We start from the raw sequence: 18,748 nt of genomic DNA on the forward strand, positions 1-18,748 counted from the left end.
TTCCAGACTCTTCTACTTGCGATCACTCTGATTTTTTTATTCTGTACTCTGCTGTGCTTTGGTTCATCCCAGCTTCTTGTTATCCACAAAGGCAATAGTGTTGCCACAGTCCCCCGTGTTAGTGCACGTGTTGAACAGAACTAGAGCTATCGGCTGTCTTGCAGGACTTCAAGTGAAGTAGCCTTCTACTTTCACAGGGAACTGTTTTTCCAATCAATTTTGCATCCATTAAGTAGTTTCATTTAGACAGATTTAACAGTTTGCTTATAAGTAAAGTTATATAAGCCTTTGATAATAGCGTTCAAGTTGTAATACATCTGTTGGTTCTGTTTTCCTCTCTCTTCAGCCTCTTTGCCTTATCATGGAAAAAAAAATCATTTGTCATGATGTTTTGTGGACCAGTCATAATAAATAATGTTGTTCTTGTTTCACAAGTAGCATGACTATACCTCCAGCATTTTTCTGGGGATTGAAATGAAGTTGACTGGTTTAAAGCATCTGGGTTCCTCTCTCCCTCATTTTTACTGTTAGCATTAATTACAATGCTGTAGAAAAGTATACAGCATATACAGTTCATTCTTTAAGTCTTACAGTATAAAGTATTTCATAATTGTGCCTGTAACTGCTGGAGAGGTGGTTGATTTTCCATTTTTATTAATGGGTCTCAATTTTTTGAGTCACAAAGGTACTTCTGTGTTACAGCAGTGAAGGAATTTTGGCTTTTAGTGCAGTGTGTAAGCTCTGTAACATTTAGCTCTCAGTGATACTGGAACACATGACGTGTTTGTTTCACTGTTTGTGCAGTTTCCTCCACCGAGTGCGAGTCTTGCTGGATTGTTTCTTACATGCGTGCAAACTTGATTGATAATACTCGCCAACAAAACTGGGGCTTCTCAGTGCACAGGAAAGGAAGATAGATGCCTTAGTTTGCATATGCTTAAAAAAACCAAAACGAGGCATTTCTACAGTTTCCTTTCATTAAATATTAGGAGATTTCCCTTTGCATCAAAAGCTATCCTAGGTTATATACACACTATACTTAATAGATTAAAATAAATCCTCTTCACAGAAAGTTACAATCACATCATCTGAACAGGCAAAAATACGGTTGTGTCTAATTATATGATCTTATCTAGTTTGACTGCTGCACTTATATTAATAAGAATAAATTGGGGCTTGGAAACTGGCTGCACATGTAAGCCAAGCTTGTGACCTTTGCCAGGGTTCCTCTCTCTTCCTACACGAGCTTTCTCAATTAAGAGTTAAGCCTCTTCTGCATGAACCTTGCCCTTCCTCAAGTCAACAGTGTCCTGGAAAGAGGTGAATAAGGTGCAGAATGCTGAATGAGTACAGTGAGTGATGCTGGAGACAGTGTGTGGTGTTGTGGGGGGGATGGACACACCACCATTTGCAGTGGTTCTTGTATCCAAGTAAAAAGAACATTTTTACGATCAAAAAATATGCAGACTTGAAGCTTTTTTTTTTGTAATTTGCCAGACATATAGGTTTTGTAGCAGCAGGAATTCTACTGATCTCGGTTTTGGTTTAATTAAGACATTTGTTTAAGTAGCCGTGAGTGATGAACACCCTGCAAAGCAGAGCATGGTACCCGTGCGGACCCAGGCTGCGATGCTGGGCGCTTCCCGTAGCCGCGTTGCCCTGGCAACCGCCCTGAACCATCATTTCTCTGGCTGCTGACCCATGAATTGAACGCGCGGCTTATGCAAATATATTCATCTAATTTTTTTTCTTTCTTTGTATTTGCTAGCATCAGACTGGCATAAAAGGGCATTAGGCAGTACTGCGACCCATCTGACAGGTGTACCACCGGGCTGCGGCAGCGCGGCCGCCGCCGTGTCAGGAATGGGAGCCGTAATTAGAGCAAGGAACAGAATGAACGTCAGACGAATTACCAGGCAGCAGATCATATTTGTCAGGAAGGATTGCATACATAAAAATTAAGTGACAGTACATGCCGGGGTAATGAAAGAAAAATGAAAGATTTGCCCATACACAGCTCGCGAGAGGCAGGCGAGCGCCTTGCTGGGAGCAACGGCAGGATGCCTGACCAGCGGCACGGCCGGTTGGGAGCATCGCCGGGGCAGCAGGCGACTGTGAGGCAGGGAAAGCGCCGGCCCCTGGAAAACCTCCGCGGGCAGACCTGCAAGAGGGGGAACATGGACACCTGTCTCACTAAGTAACAAAACTGTGTTGGGAAGGCAGTGGTATTGTGGGGTGGGTGATAAACACCAGAAACCAGCCGGGGGCTGGAGGACGTGGGTGAATTTCTGAGGTGGCACCTCTTCTGCCGCTTCCCTTTTCCCTGTACAACTTGTGAGAGAGGACAGGAGAAACTTTTCCAAAGGGGAGAGCTCTTCATGCATAAGCTTTACCAGAAAACTCCGATGTTTTAAAGGTAATGAGTGTCGCTAAGGTGAATTTCACTACTACTTGTTACAACGTGGTGGCTTACTGTCCATCCTTCCCTAATTTAAGCTCCCCTGTAGCGGAAGCTCCAGGATTTAGTTTAACGGAGATGGACTCGCATATCACAGAAACTTCATTTTACTGGGGGGCATAGGAGGGAACAGGGGGCAATTCAGCATAAAGAGAGGAGGGATGCTTTTTTCCTTTTTTTATTTATTTTTTTATTTTCAGTACTACTTACTATTTTCTTGAAAAACTTTTACAGCCTGTTCTTTTGCAGTTTATAATGCGAGCATTTTCCTACATTCATAGTCTTTTTTTTTTTTTCCCCTTTCTTTCATTTGTATGGTTATTTTTTTCCCCAGAGGAGCTGTACAATACCTGTTTGACAGGGCACTTCACTACAGAAAGTGACTATACTTAACCCAGGGCTTTGCACCCAGTGGGGATGAAATGGCATCTGGATGCCAGAGTTCGGGTGTGTGACACCGCAGTTTGGGTTGATTTTACAGTACTGGTGGGTGACGTGCTTCCAGGTGTCATCTCTTTCATTCAAGATTTAATAGGGCTGGGAGTCTTTTTTTGTCTGTTTTTAATGTTTTATTGTGTCCATTATTTATTTTGTTGATCTCTGAGGTGGGTATCCAGAGGAATATCTTGTCAGTTAAGGCTATTCTGACATGCTTGTTAGAAAGTTTAATTCATTAACTTTGCTATAAAACCTAATTAGTGCTAAGACAAAAATTATAAATAGCAGAGCATATTGGAAAACTGCATAGACTTTGGAAAACTCAACAGTAAGCTGGTAGATTTTGTTTTACTAGGCGCTGTGATAAATGTAGAGAATTTCCATTAATATTAAAATGGATAACTTTATTGTGAACTGGTATAATGCCCATTTTTAGCTAAATAAACTTGTCATTATCCAAAGCTTCTGATTGGCTTTCCATTTTGAAGAAAAAAAAAACCCAAAAAAACCAATTTTACACAGAATAGTCTTGTTCTGGAGCAGATGACTTATTATTTATTCTTGGATAAGAATAAACTTGGAGCAGATTTTCCGTTTGGGGGATGCATATAGGTCAAAGCTTCCCAGTTTAGAACATGCAAATAGCCGTGAATTGGAGTACGTGGGGTGTTACACGTTCCTTCTGGGTTCTTGTTGGATGGGAGGGCGAACTGGGAGTAACTGCAGTCATGAGAAGATCTCTCTTATAAATGGACTATTTGTCTTTTTTTTTTCTTTTTTGCTTGCCAAGCCAGTTTGCCGTCTGAAACAACATCACAGTACTTCAAGGGGCTAGTAAGCAGTACTTGTTAAGGAAAAATTGACATGAGAAACCCACCTAAAATTTCAACAGGCAATAAATATTCTGTGCATTTTGAGAAATGTTGGCCTTCTGGTCTGTGCATGTAGTGCAGTATTTGTGGAAGAAAAGGTTGCTGCGGAATTACTGCAGGTATATTGTACTACCTACATGTAAAAACCAAAACAAAACCCCAAAAAACGGTAAGGACTTTGGTGGGGTTGTGCATGTAATTAAATACTAATAAGAAAAAAATAGAGAACATAGAGCAACAGTCTTGTAAAAACAGCTGCAATGTTATGCACAAAATATTTATTCTCTTTTGTAAGAATAAGTATATTTAATCTTTTTTTTTTTCCTCCCTTGAAACACTTAGTGGGGGTATCTCACACTGAGATTTGAAGGAATTTAAAGTATATTTTAGTGCCTTTGATCACTGTTTCACTTTAGCTAATTCCCAAAAGTTGAGCTAATTCCCAAGTTTTCCTTTTGGGAAAAGGCCTCAGCCATCTTGTTGGAAATACACCCCAAGTAATGCAAATGTTTAGGAACAGATACTTATGAACTAGACTTCTTTTAAATAATGTTGTACACTTTTCTTGGTAACCTATGAGCATGTCTGGAGAGATGAGACAGGTGAGAGTTGCGGACTTTCATTTTCAAGTAGAATTGCTTCCCTGCTGCGTTTGCACCACTGGTTATTATTAAAACATACTGAAATATTTTTCTCAACTGTATGTATGTTTATGGAATATGTAATAGTGTGTCTTACATGTTAAAGCTAAGCTAACAGTTCTAGAAATAGTTAATTATTAATTTTAAAACTAGGTGGTTTTTTGTTACTCATGGATGGCATCTCAGGTTTTTGAGCATAGTTCTTTGCCTTTTTCATTTCTAACGAGTGTGTTTCAAAAATCACAAGTATTTCAAAACGTTGCAAAGTTTTGTTTTGACAGGAGTGGAACATCTCTAGAATGAAGGAATGCTTTAATCAGTATTCCCCCTTTGAGGCCCGTGTTGTGCTCTGATACCTCTTGGTTTGAAACTGGGATACTCTCTAAAGATACAATAAAGGTCAGAATTTGTTAGGTTCTTTCATATTCAGAACTCTATTCCCTGCTGTGAAAAAGACAAGTGGTAGATTCAGAAACACTGTTCAGCTCAGTAGTAAAGATTAGCTGGAAGGTGCTGGTGAAGGCGGAACAATAAAAGCATTCCTTATCACTTATTCTTCTTGTACTTTGCAGCCAAATGTGGCTATGGAGTTTGATTAATTTCAAGAGATGCTTATTTTTTTTATAGCATTTAAAAAACCAAAAACAATGTACAGAGACTCTTAAAATATTTGGAAATACTCTGCACTGATTTCGTTCTAATGACAATCTGCCTAAAGGTGCAGGAGACTGCTGCTGCAAGAGACTTGTCTGTGGTACCTTAAATTCAGTGAATGAGACTCTTGATAGAGCCTCCTAAAAGTATGCATCGGACTTTCTCTTGTTTCTGCCTAGGTGCAGCTAAGGATGAATTTTGCAGGAAGCATTGATCCCTGGCTGAACTGTATTTGTACAGGGAGAAGCTGTATAGGAAAGAACGATCGTGTGTGTGACTGTACTAATAACCCAGCCACCGTCACTTTCACAACAGCAAAACTCCCTTGATTTGAGCTTAAAAATGTTTTTAAAACAAGTGAGCGTGATCTTCCCTGTGTGGTGAAAGACTTGCCAAGTTCCGGAGTCATGTAGCTCTTTACCTGGGTGTTCCCATGGCAGATGCGGGAATTCAGCTCAGAGTACCTATGCACACCGGTTGCTGTAGTTGTGCAGGTAGGGTTTTTAATTCAAATGATATATGACAGGAAAGGAATTTGAATTTTATTTCTGGAATAACTTTGCTGCCTTTGTGTGTTTTCCTGGTGAAACAAGAGACTCTGCTCTTAATGTAAGTCAGAATAATTAACATTTCCCTAACTTGGGTGTTGCAGATATCCCAGAGCTGTTCTGGTCCCTGCGGGTGTTGTAGCTGTGCACACAGGCAGTGCTGGGGAGAGGAGGAAGAAATGTTGTCTGCTATCGCTGAAGTATGCAGATATTCAAGCAAAGTGTTTTGACTTTCAGGAACAGAACGGGAAGATGCTTACTTAGTCATAATCTTCTCTGCCGTTTTGCGACCTTTATAACTTTAAAGGCATTACTCTAGCAGCTGGTGATTAATACTGAATCTGAACAATATTTTGTATTTTCAGCAGGGCAAATACCAAAGAAAGTTTCTGATTAATAGTCTCCGATTAGACTGTTCTTGTCAAATTGACTAATGTAATGCAATGGTGAGCCCTGACTGATTGCTCTGGAAGCCTTGTGCAGTTTTCTAGAAGATGCTCATTACAGGAGATTCCCACGTAATGTTGGACAGGCAGTAAAGAGAATTGGGCTTGTCAGTCTTCTATCATGACAGTTATTTAAAAATTAATGCATCAGTTTTGAAACGCAGAGACCTGCTTGTTCATACATTTGCTGACAACACTACAGTAATGATAGGTAAATGTGCAAGGCAGACTTCATAAAATCAGCTTAGGCGTGGACTGCTCCACAGACCTATTAATATAATGGAACAGACTAATGCACAGAAAATCAAATACGGGCTATAACGCACTCATCCGTGTTATAAACCCTGTCATTCTGCTTTGATCGAAGGTCGTTTTAAGGCATGATCTGAAACGACAATTTTAGCCTACCAAGTAGACCCCTGCTAACGTGGAAGGCAAGGCCATAACTTTAGAGCCCACACATTATTATTTGCTCTGAGCTTGTCACGCAGTGACCCAGAATAACTGATCGCAAGAACAGTTACGGCTGGAGGCCGCCCCTGGCACCAGCACTCTGAAGCATGAAGCACGAAGACTTCAGGGAGCAAGGGTGGGAGTGATCTTCGTGTTCCCTCCTGCCAGTTGCATGCTGCTGTCCGCCTGTGCCCAGCTCCTGCTCTTGTGGTCAGTGAAGGGCAAGCATGTCTTCTGCTTCAGCTGCTCTGCTAACTCGCCTGGCAGATTTCGGAAAAGCAGCAGCACTGAGAAGTTGAAGGTAGGGAAGTGTCTTACACACTGCTGCTCAGTGGGGACTTCTGAAACTGTCTTCAAGAACTTCACATAATGAGTCACCATTTCTCTGCAGCTGCATATTTTTAAGCAGGAAAATGAATCAGTGCTATTCCAACCAAGTCAGTTCTTGTACAGAAATCTGGCAAATGTGTGGGAATTACTTGGAGAGCTGTGCTGTCCATTGTGTGCATCTTGCATGCACATGGGAGAGATCCACGGAAAGCCTTGTTGGATTCTTTGAATGAGTCCTGTCTGCTTTTGGTGTTCTGTGAAGTTCCTCTGTGCAGTCTGTTAAAAATTATTAACTATTAACAGAACTCTGGTCTCATCCGTACATAAAGGCCTTTCACTGACAATTAAAACCAGCCAGATCTGGGACAGTGTCAGTTTGGCGTGCTCCTAGGCTGGATGTGATATTACCAAGCATGGAAATATAATAATCTCCATGTGTTATTTTTCCTGTGTTGTAGTTTGTATAGAATTTGCAAAAATGTAATTTCTCCTTAGGGTACTGTTCACCTTGAAAGTGAAGTAATTTCTTATTTGAATGATCTGCAAGCACAAGCTGAGTTTATCATACAGGGCAGCTGATTACTGAAAGTCCTGGGGGACCAAAAAAAAAAGAGCTAGTCAGGGGAGTGGTCCCCTTTCTTGGTTGCTTGGTCTGTTTTGGGAAGTAGAGTCTTACACGTGTATTCCTGCAACATCTTATGTTTCACACCGATGCCATACGATTAATTTCACATTATACGCTACATTTCTGAGTAGCGCTGAGTAAAAGTTGTTGAGGTTCCGGGCATATAAATGCATGACAGAAATGTAGAATAAAGATTCAAGCATGTTGGGGGGGTGTTGCTGTTTTTGTTTTGAGATAAGCTGCCTAGTTTTCACCCCAGAGAAAGAAAATGCCTTGAGTATTTAAGGTGGAGTAGCTGGTGCAACATGATCCCAGTTTACCCCACGGAAAACGTAGGGCTTCCGAATACTGATGAGGTAGAGATTTTAGTAAAGGGGGTAAACTGGGAGGATTTGGTGCATATGGCATCCATACTTCCAGCAAGACCCTTACATAAGGGGGGATGCTGGGGATGCTTTGGAGTAAATTGAATAATTCCGTGCTAGCATTGACAGTACTAATTTCAAATCAATGCACTTTGTTTTGACTAAATAACCTAAGAGAAGATTTTTGTATTTCTCTGATTTCCAGCTTCTGTTCGGATGCTGATGTACTGAGAACGAGTTTTGTCTGACTCCTCAGGTGCTGCCCCATGTCTAACTGTTCCTCTGTGTCTTGGTTTATGTACGTGTTGTGAATTCTTTGGGGCTGTAAACACCTTTTTGTCCTGTGAAGACAGACTTTGTACGGTGCCTGTATCAAAGTGATCCTGGCCTGTGTTTAGGTTTTCTGGATGACGGAGGAATGCAGTTAAGATTTGGACTAACACGGGTACTTAGCACAGCGTGGTCTAAGCTAGAGGGACCCCGCAGTGATTCTGCCCAGGTATCGCACTGACGGCAGCAGCTTTGTGCTGTGCACCTGGCGGGGGTTGATTTTTGCCTTTCGGGAAGCTGTTGCTTTCTGCCCCAGAACTCATTTGTTTCCTACAGTGTGCGAACCCCTCCTTAGGAATGTCGGGGGAAGGTAGTGGCTGTTCTTCCACCTCTAACACCATCCTTCATCTGCTTATTAGTCCTCCAGCTGTCTGCAGTCAGCACTTCACATGGAGAAATTGTAAACTGAATGTTACAGGCAAATTAAACATTTGCCATCTTGTGAGGAAAGGTCTTTAATTAGGAGAAGGATACACTGGAATGCCAAAAGCAAAAAAAAAAAAAAAAAAAAGGACAGGGGATGGGGAAGCAGGAGAAAAGAGAGCGTGTAGTCTTTGGATGTTTTAATAAATGATGTATCTGAGGATTATTTGATGTAGTTGAGACTGCCAGGATGTCTTGTGTTTTCAGTACCACAACCGAAACTTATTTAGAATTTTAAAAAGAACCTTTTTGAGGTAAGGAATGTATTAATAATTTCCTGTAACTCCTGTCCAAAATGCTGCTGTAAATTTCTTTTGATAAAATACAGACTTCTGGAGTTACATAGAAATCCCACAGCTTGAGTTGACTGCAAGTTGGAGCAGTATTTTAAAATTTGGAGTTCTTATCTTGGTTCTTTCAGAAAGTTTCTGAATACCTGTCTGGCGCTGGGCTTGTTACTTCCATTTCTCTGCTGCAGCGAATGGTCTCCTCAACTCTTAAAAAGGGTACCCCATCGTATCTGGAGCTGCTCTGTCATGCTGCTAGTGCGGTGTGTCTCAGGTGAACGTCCAGTTGCTATGCTGTCACAGCATTCTTGTTCTCGCAGAGTACATTCATGACATCTAACTTGCCGTTTCAATGCTGCTGAGTGAACCAAAGGAGGATGATCCTTTACGATTGCTCTGTCCGCCTGAGGCACTCTGAAGGTACTTGGAAGACTGGAAAGGGAAGAAAACGCTCCTCAAATTTCAAAAATACAGAAGATATTTTCAGTAATGTTCACCAGTCCTCTAGCTCTATATGTGATGATATATTTGGTTCTACGCCTTTGAAACCATGATTTGTTTCCAAATTTTTGTGCCAGTCTCTTCTAATTAGCTATTTGTGGTAAACTGAATCCTTCAATGAAGTTAAACTTCTGCATAATATGGGTTGCACAGTCACTCTTTAAGATGGTAACTCTTTCTTTGTTTGTTTTTTTTACAGTGGGAACTCCATACTATATGTCCCCAGAAAGAATACATGAAAACGGCTATAACTTTAAATCTGATATCTGGTCTTTGGGCTGTTTATTGTATGAGGCAAGTATTTTCTAACTTTTTTTTCCCCAGGTTTGTCTTAACCACACAATACAGTACAGGAATTGAGTAGGTCAGACTTACTTTAGCTTAGTTGTTGAGAAACCTTATGAAAAGTTAACTCTTTTTGTGCTCATCGTGCTTTTTGAGCATGAACAACAAAGGGATTGTGCCGTACAGCATAGTACTTACCCAAAGTTAATCTAGCAGGTCACAGTAGATTTTGAGTGTCTAGACAGAAACAAGCCAGCTTCCTGCGTTCGTTCTTCCTACTGTGAGCAGAGCTGTTAATAGGGCAGCATATTCATAGTTTCTCCTGAATACTGCATTTGTTTTAAAAATAGCAAATTCATGTGAATGTAAGCTTCTGGTTTGTTAAATTGAATTCTGACCAATTGGAATATTTGAATTTTGGAAGCTTTCAATAAAGAAAAATAGAGGTTTTATGCAATGTGAAATCAGTTTCTCTATCGTTATTAGACTATAGCTGGATTTTTGTCTAATTGCACATTGTCTTCTAGCCAAATGCACAGGTGCAAAGCAGGCGCGCTTGGTATGAACTACACACTTAGTGTGCAACTTTTTCTTAAAAGCTATTACATATATTTTGAAAACAAGTGCTATGATTTTATAACAGTACTTTGAGTTTTGTGATTTTGCTTTTAGCAGGGATCAGAGTATTGAACAGTTTTGTACTCATTTATAATCTAATCTTAATCTTTTTAAAAATGTATGCATCTTTGAATTCAAGTGAAAGTGCATGTCAACAGATCGAAAGCTTTTATCCCAACCCAGAGAATTAAAAATGACAACTGCCCCACAACTGCCCATTCTTCTTATACTCCTCTCGGTGTCCATCCAAAGACAGTATCTCCACAGTGCTTCAGACAGCCTGCTCGCAGCCGCTGACTCTCCTGTGCACTTGGCATGGCATAGCGTTTCATTTAAGGAAAAAGATTTATCTGGGTGTCGGGCATAAATGCCCCATAAGTCACCACGAGCAGTGTAAAGTCCCAGTGTTGGCCTTACTAGTATGAGAGCAAGGAGCCACTGGATCTACTGAAGGGAAGATCCGCTTTGGTGGAGACACTGGAGACAGATGTGGTTGTATCACTGTTTTATTGTTAAAATTCCATGGGATAGTAGGGTGTCTTACACCCTTTCTCTCCCTCCTAAGTACTGATTAGAAATATTTGGAAAATTATGAGCTTGAATTGAGTGGCTTTGTGCCCATCCTCAAATTCTCGTTACCTCTAGTAAAAGAATTCAAGAGACTCTTAATTCCCGAAGCAGCAGCACATACCATTAAAAAGCTGGTATTTTTTTATAAAGGATGGTTTTGCTTGTAATGCTTCTAAATGAGATACTGAAAACTGGAATGGTACAGTATAGCTGTATGTACCTGGGTCTGCTGGCGGTGTTTGAAAAGGAATTTGGAGACTCTTCTGTGGGAACAGAGGGAAAGAAGCCTGAGCTCCCAGTAGTTCATGATGCTGAACAATTCCAGGTGTGCTAAAGAGGAATTCTGTTAAGGTTTTGCTGAGCCAAGGACTCTGGCCCTGCCGTGGTGTGTTGGACTTGCCAAGTCTATCAATAACAGTCAAAAGTCGCCCAAGTTGGACACGGCTACTCGTTTGCTGCTGTAGTGTACAGCTTCTCCGTCAGGCTGCTCTGAGTCATTTCTGAAGCTGAGCTCTGCTGGAGATGGGATTCCAGATTTATGCAGAGAGAAATATTTAGCGTTGTGCTAAGATATGTTTTTGTTGCAGGCAATATGGTCCCCTTATGGCACGGTAGTCTTGGTACTCCTTATATTTCAAGAAGCTGACTTAATTGCGCACTAAACATAATTCTCTGGTAGGAGTAGCAGTGCTATAGTAACATGTGAAAGATTTGGCATGGGAAGCATTTTTAAGTTTACTTCCTACGTAGATAAGCCTTAACTTTTTGAACAGGAGCTGTGAGATCTTGCAAATTCCAAGGAGGACTGGACAGTTACCGATTTTGTGTTCAGTAGATAAACAGCTACTTGACTTCTTAAACTTTCTAGAATTTGGAAAATTAAAAATCAAATTCATATGTCTTTGAAGGAGCTGTATTTTATCTTCACTCATTTCTTGTAACGAGAATGTTTTTCCATTTGGCTTAAAAGTAAGGAACAATGTTTGTTTGGTTATGAGTCACTTCTGATATTCCTCCAGATAGATTGTGTAGATAAGCTGCAGAGAGATTTAATGTACAAATTGCCTTCAGAGGCACGCGTGTCCACTGGAATCCACTTAGGGAACATTGAGGGGTTTGGGATGTGATGCCACATAGCACCACTTAACTTTGACATTGATAATCATACAGTGGTTTTTATTTAATCTTATCAATATAGTAGTAACTGTCTTCATCCCTCACTTCCTGTAGAAATCTGTCAGCAAGATAACTTGGAGGGGATAAAAATAAGTTGTTAATTCCCAGAATATAGCTACAAGCAATGACTTTAGCAGTTCTGGCAAGATGATCAATTTAAACACTAACAGTGATTCCTATATGTATATTTTTTAACCAGTCATACTGCATGGTGGTCATTTTACATAGAGATCTAGCTGTCCTGGGGTAATTGCTCTAATCAAAATGTCAGGAGCAAACCCCAACCTAGCATCACAAACTGTTGTTAGTGAGAGATTTGGAGTGCCTGTGGTCACGACCCCCACAGACCTGACTGTTTTAGTCAGAACGTGCGTGCTATCTCTTTCCACTTTAATTCTCTGTGTTTACCACCCCAAAACCCTGCGGTGTTTCCGTTTCATTCCTCCTCTCTTGCATGTGACCACTAGACTTGGAAAGAAAAGTTCATGGGAATTTAAAAATCCCTTTCGACCTTACTGACATTATTGATGTTTGTATTGAAATCTCGGAGACCTTGTTTAACCCGTGATTGCCTTCTGTGCCGTCCCTAATGTGCCCATTAGTGTTTTTCTTGGAACAATCTTGCGTGACGGGCTCTCCAGTTTTGTTTTAACTGATTGAGAGCAGTTTGCTATCAATCTCTAATTGGAGATTAGAGTCTCTAATTGGAGTCTGTAATTTTTTCCCCACTGATTTGCCCGTTACTGTTATGACAGTAATGAAATAACGGTGATACAACTTCACCTTTTGCTTTCAAAAACTTCCAAAAGGCCACGAGCACCGGGCTGTCAGGGCTCTCGCATGGCCACTGGGGCTCCGTTCACAAACTGTCGGGTGACTCCTCACCCTCAGGTCTGTCGGGTTATGAGGATAGCTTAGCATTGCTACTGATACTTGTGGTGAAGCCACAGAGAGGTAAAAGTCTGCCCGTTCCCCAGCCCGCTGTTTTGTGCAGCTGTCAAAGGTGTAATTCCTCTTCTCGCTCAGCCTGCAGCAACGCACAGTGAATGTCACTAGCACAGCAAATATCTCAAGCTACGTTACATGAAGTGTTACAGACAGAAAACGGAGCAAGCCTGGAATTTTCTGAGATGTTTTGGGGAGCCGTGTACTGAGTTCATTGTGTCCTTCAGTGTAATTTGGGTACCTTCATATATTCTGTATTGCCATTGATAAGCCTCTCTGGATATCTGATAAATACCTCTGGAAGAGCTTCCTGAAAAATATTTTAGTCTGGTGGTACGTGAGGAGATAACCTTGGAGATTTGGCCAGAATATATCTTGCCACTTCTCGTGATGGCTCAGAACTCATTGCAGAGGGTCTCTTACCCCTGCATGGCTGTCTTGTGCAAGGTGACCCCCTGCAGCTGAGGCATCTTTTCACTAATTTTGGAGTAACCAATATGTCAATAAGCAAGGAAGAGGCATAACAACTTGCAATTCTTTAAAAGAGAGGTTTATGATTTAAACTGAGGATAGTTTATCTTGATGTGTCCTGCATTGCTTAACACCTGGACGTGTGTTAATGGTAATGAAGTTTTGGTAAGACCCCCCGGCTGCAGCCTGCTCCTGCGGTGCCCGAGGGGTGGCTCGGGGATGCCTTTGCGCCGGGCCACATCCTACTGCTGGAAATCCAGCCCAAACACAGCATTTCGAAACCCTGCCCTAATCAAAACTGTTTGCCTGTCACCAAATCACTAATAATCCATCAGTCTTGATTCCTAACTGCAGGATAATAGAGTGGGGGATCTAGTATTGACTTCTGTTAATTCTGCTGGGAGCTTGCTGTGTGTGTCAGCAGCAAGACAGCGTTCTTCAGATGGCTTTCACAGTGCATGGTAATGAGCAAAAGACTAATAATCGTCAAATAACCCTCTATTAAAGCTGTAGTGAGAAGCATCAACTTCAGCTGGCCTCAGTATGAAAAGCTTGCCAATTTGATGGGGCTTGTAGCAAGATGGTTTAAAAAGATCTAAACAGAGTGGATAATATCCACAATTATCCAGTGGTGCTTCATTAGAAGGAGGTATTGCTGTGCTGCGCAGGGCCGCCTCTGACAGGCGGCAACAGTGACGAGCAGCACTTGAGTAACACCCTGCAGACAGGCCGGCACGGCCAGCGGCCACGGGAGGGTCTGCTGGGCTTGGGCCCTGGTGTGGGGAAGCGAGAGCTCATCGTGGGTACCTTTAATAGACACGACTTCAGCCACATTTTCTAAGTTCAAAAGTGCCTGTGTTGCTACGGCTGTTTTTCTGAGCCTCATCGGCCAGTGTTCGTTTAGACCTTCTGGTTAAGAACTTGCAGTGTAAATGGTTTTCCACACACAAAGATGCAATTTCCTTCCTGAGACTAAGTATAATATAAACACATCTTTGTAAGGAGTCTCCGCATGCCCTGGAAGGAATTCTTCCCCACCCAGAGCCTTCCATCGTGCTCTCCTTGCTGTGTGAACAGCCTGTTTATCTCAGGCATCTGTCACATTTCTGGAGATACAAATACTGGATTCATAAAACAGAATTGAAAGAGGAAAAAGACCAGATTGACTAGGAAAAGTTTCAGTAGTTTGGTTCCCAAATCTGCCTGGGATACTCTTTTCTAAATAGCAGATTTCCGGCAGGAGGGGATGTTTGTTTTGAGGTCGTTTTGGGTTTTTTGTTTGTGGGTTTTTTTTTTTTTTTAGAGGCTGAAGTACTTTGCTCATATTTACAAGATTCTTCATGTTCTAGGTAGCTAAATGTCAAAAAATAATCCATTTATTCTTTGTAGCAGTCTATTAAAAATCTACCAGTTGCAGAGAGCAAATGAACTGAATATGGTCATAACCAAGGAAGATTGAAACCATGACACGTTATCAAAGACAGAAGAGCTTCTACTTTTTAAAGAGATGATTGTGTTTGAGAGGTTTTCATAGTCATCTTTGAGCCAGTTAGTTTCTAACTGATTGCCCTGCGGTCTGAGCATCCTATTTCTTGGGGGTTTTTTTAAAAAATAGGTACTTTTTTCTGTGTACCTGTAGAACTGCCTGTATACACCCAACGTCCCACATCTGAAATGTTTTGGGCAGAAAGAATCACAGTGACAGGAAAACGTAGAGACTTTTCCAGGCTCGGTGCTGCCCGGTGGCTGTGTGCCGTGGTCACGGGTAGCTCCGGCGGGAGGCAGGGACGGGGGGCTGGCGTCACAGGGGTGCACCCTAGAACAGCCTCGGAGCAGGGGCCTGGCTGTGCTGAGCGGACACGACTGGCACCGGTGCATCTCTGATGGGTACGGTGCTGCGTGGCCGGAGGAGCTCCGCGCTGCTGCTGCAACTCGCTCACGCTTGTGTGCGAGGACAGCAGGGCACGGGGAAGCGCACGGCACCGTGCCTGGCACCAGCCCTGGGACCATGCACCAAACTGTCATGATCTCGCAGCAACTTTGGCTGTGGACGGTCTCAAAAAGCAACATCATCACTTGCTCACTGTCAAAGAACAAAATCTGCTCTTGCAGATGCGCAGTACTGAGGGCTATTAAATCCTTTGCGTTTCTGAAACACTATTGTTTTTCTCTCCAGATGGCAGCTCTTCAGAGTCCGTTCTATGGAGATAAAATGAACCTGTTTTCTCTTTGCCAAAAAATAGAGCAATGCGACTACCCACCTCTTCCAGCTGAACATTATTCTGAAAAGGTAAATGGGGAACGTTTTTGCAGAGGGATGTGGTGGGGGGTGCAGTGAAGCTCCTCCCCGCACGGGGGAAAGGGAACCCTGGAGGAGAAGCTCCCCCCATCCAGGGCAGAACAGGAGATGGCCAGAGTGTCCTGGGTACCTTTTGGGCTGGCTAAGCAAGCTACCGTCATGTCTGTATATTGACAAGCTAAATTAAGACGGAAAAGATTATTTGTTAATGTGGGGAATATTTTGAAACTGAAAGTCTGTGACGCTGGCAAATAACAACGAACCGTGGGAAAGCCCTCTCCTTCGCTTCCTTTCCGTTAAAATAACATACCATAAAACCGCTTAAATTTTTGTTTATGAAGCCTTCAGTGTGTAACAAGGGGGAAAGATTCTTTTTAAGAAAAAGAGGAGGAAGAAAGCAATTTAATGCGATAAACATCCATAGAGCAGCTGTATGAGGGCTTTTTAAAGTCTGGTTTTTGTGCATATGAAAGCGAGGGATGGAGAGCAGTAGCTGAACCGGAGTATATTGAAAAATTGTCACTGTGCATGCTTGCTCAGCGATGTTTCACTTCAGATGCAAACACGTATGTTTTTGTTCAGGGCCTTTTGAGATGGGTTTTTATTTTTTTTTCCTCTTACCTAGACAAACCAGCTGTTTTTCTTTACCTCCTCATTCAGTTACAGTTGCCTTCTATTTGAAAGGAAACGGCTAATGTAATTTTAAATGTTCACCATATCCTTTGGGGGTTTTCTTTTGTTTTATTCTACTCAGAGTTTTGAGGAGCAGGAGGCAGGACACAGGGGAAATACTGTACGCGGCCGGCAGCAGCCAGTCTGGTCTCCACCCTGAGGGGGACCCCGCACCACGCATTTTACATTTTACTTCATCTTTTTGCATGAGTTACTTCGCAAGTAAAAAACTATTTGAGAACTGTTCTGGAAAAGTGGATTTTTAAATTTCCCCCCCACACACAAGCTGCTGTAGCAGTGAGTCCCGGCTCTGTGCATTCACGTTTGCCGTGCTGTTGTAGCCTGCGTTTCAGGATATGCCTGCTGGCAGCAAGAATTAGTGTAAGCTGACAGATGTGTTTCCTGTCTTTACAATTACTGTCTGTTTGCTTCCCTCTGGCAGTGCTAAAGAGTGTGTGTAGTGTAGTGATACAATCCAGGGTGAGAAGGATGGTTTAAAGCTCAAAGGCGCCAGGTCCCAGAGAACTAGACTCCAGATGGTGTTCATACACTATTAACAGAATGCTTGACAAAGTCTGAGGAGGGCTGTGCCGTTGGCTGTAGCTCATCTCACTGCGTTAGCTGCTGCTTCTGACTGAAACAGTCAAGAGCTTCAATTTTGTGAATGCTAGAACATGACTCCACCACGAACAATACTTAGTTTAGTATGTACTTTTAAAGATTGGATTTTCAGATGGTTTTGGAGTGGATAGCCAAAGGGGAAGGTGTGTTGGTGTCTCCCAGCAGCCAAGCTGGATAAACCATGCAGACAGGATTGCTTCTTCCGAAAGTCTGGGAAGTGTAGAGGCACCTGCCTGCAGCAGCAAGTTGCACCAGGAAGAATTTGTTCTCCCTGCGGCTGGTGGGTGGGTGGCTATCTCAGTCTGGACGTGCGCGTTTTCCTTCAAGAGCAAATGTCTCCATCTTAGATGGAAAGAGCAGAGTCTCTAACACTGTCACTGCCACAGGTTTGTGAGTGATGTGGGAAAGCAGTAAAGCCTTTACATCCTCCTGCCGGAGGACAGGGGTGAGGATTAGGCTGTGCCACGCTACCAAAGTTTTCAGTGGTGCTCCAGAGCCAGCGGCATGTCTGTCCTTCACCTCGGTAACGTGATCTCGAAGCGAAGCTTCAGCTGCAGGCTGACTGCTGATCACATGAATATTTTAGTTGCAGCATTGTTTTAGATGAACAAGGCAGAGCATTTATTGAAGAATGCCTGCTTTAATGGTGTTCCCTTTCAGTGATGTTCCTCTTCCCTGTAGCTTTGGTGGCTCACCAGTCCAAATCCTCCTGTGATCAACTTGGCGTGCTGGAGGAGGAGGAGATGGGACTCCAGCCAGGATTAGTTTTCTATATTGGGAACAGATTTGCTAGTAATTGGAGATATTGGTTGGCAGTGCTTATCAAGGCTTGGTCTGCCAGTTCCTTGTAGATGATGGTGAAATGCCTGTGCTGTCCTGCTCATCGATAGAGGACAAAACTCAGCCTGGGTTTAAGTGCTGTGTTTACAGGGGAGCGCAGCTACTGGTTGGACGAATTGTATTGATAGCACAGGCTCTGATCAGATCTTTAGAAGCATTTTAATTTGTTTGTGGGCGTTTTGTGGTGATCAGTCTGATCAGGGCTGAGGTATGTGTTAAATCTTTGGGGTCTCAGCTGTTAGAAAGGCAGCAACCCCCTGCCCTCAGATGATTTAAGTCACCGTAGCAATTACACGAGAATGGGCCAGGGCCAGGCAGTGGAGTTGGGTTTACTCCAGAGATAGCCTGGCTGGGGGGTTTGTACTGCTCTCAGCGTGTCACACAAAATGATAGGCGAGGTGGCTAGCAGTGACCGCGTTACACCGTGTCCTGGGTGCTTGTGCTGCCTGTGTGCCCCTGCCTCCATCCTGCCTGCACGTTCGCCGCTCGGCCGCGTGCCGCCCTGCAGGAATCCCCGCTGAAATGTGCAGCAACTTGCAGCGCGGAGCCTTGCTCTGTCCAGAGCTGAAAACCTCACTGAGTACATTCAGTAACACAGCTGAAGCCGTGTGCTCCATAGCTGTATGGTCATGCTTTTAATTACCATTAAAATAATTGGCACTGTGGCTACTGGGAGGATGTGAGAAGATCAGAGGCTCAAGGCTGTTTCTCCCGGTGCCTCGGGGGTACGAGCAGCTTTCAGTGTCTGTATAATTAAAAGCTACAATCTTTCATGTGCACAATAAAGAGGGTTGGGAGGTGGGGAGACTTCAGCCCTTCTGCATTTTATTTATTAAACATAATCAATGACCAGCCTCTCTTCTTCACAAAGGTTTTTAGG

The 18,748-nt window shown here is 42.7% G+C and overlaps 1 protein-coding gene across 2 annotated transcripts in view; it reads left to right on the forward strand.

The window, feature by feature from the left end:
- Positions 1-18,748, forward strand: part of NEK6 (NIMA related kinase 6) — a 68,877-nt gene that overhangs the window by 47,083 nt on the left and 3,046 nt on the right. For both annotated transcript variants that reach the window (XM_059828766.1, XM_059828768.1), the window contains exons 8-9: positions 9,571-9,665; positions 15,613-15,726. In XM_059828766.1, the coding sequence (XP_059684749.1) occupies positions 9,571-9,665; positions 15,613-15,726 (209 nt within the window). The remainder of the gene's footprint in view (positions 1-9,570; positions 9,666-15,612; positions 15,727-18,748) is intronic.

This window comes from Gavia stellata, chromosome 24 (genome assembly GCF_030936135.1).
Source record: "Gavia stellata isolate bGavSte3 chromosome 24, bGavSte3.hap2, whole genome shotgun sequence".
In the NCBI taxonomy this organism is placed as follows: Eukaryota; Metazoa; Chordata; class Aves; order Gaviiformes; family Gaviidae; genus Gavia; species Gavia stellata.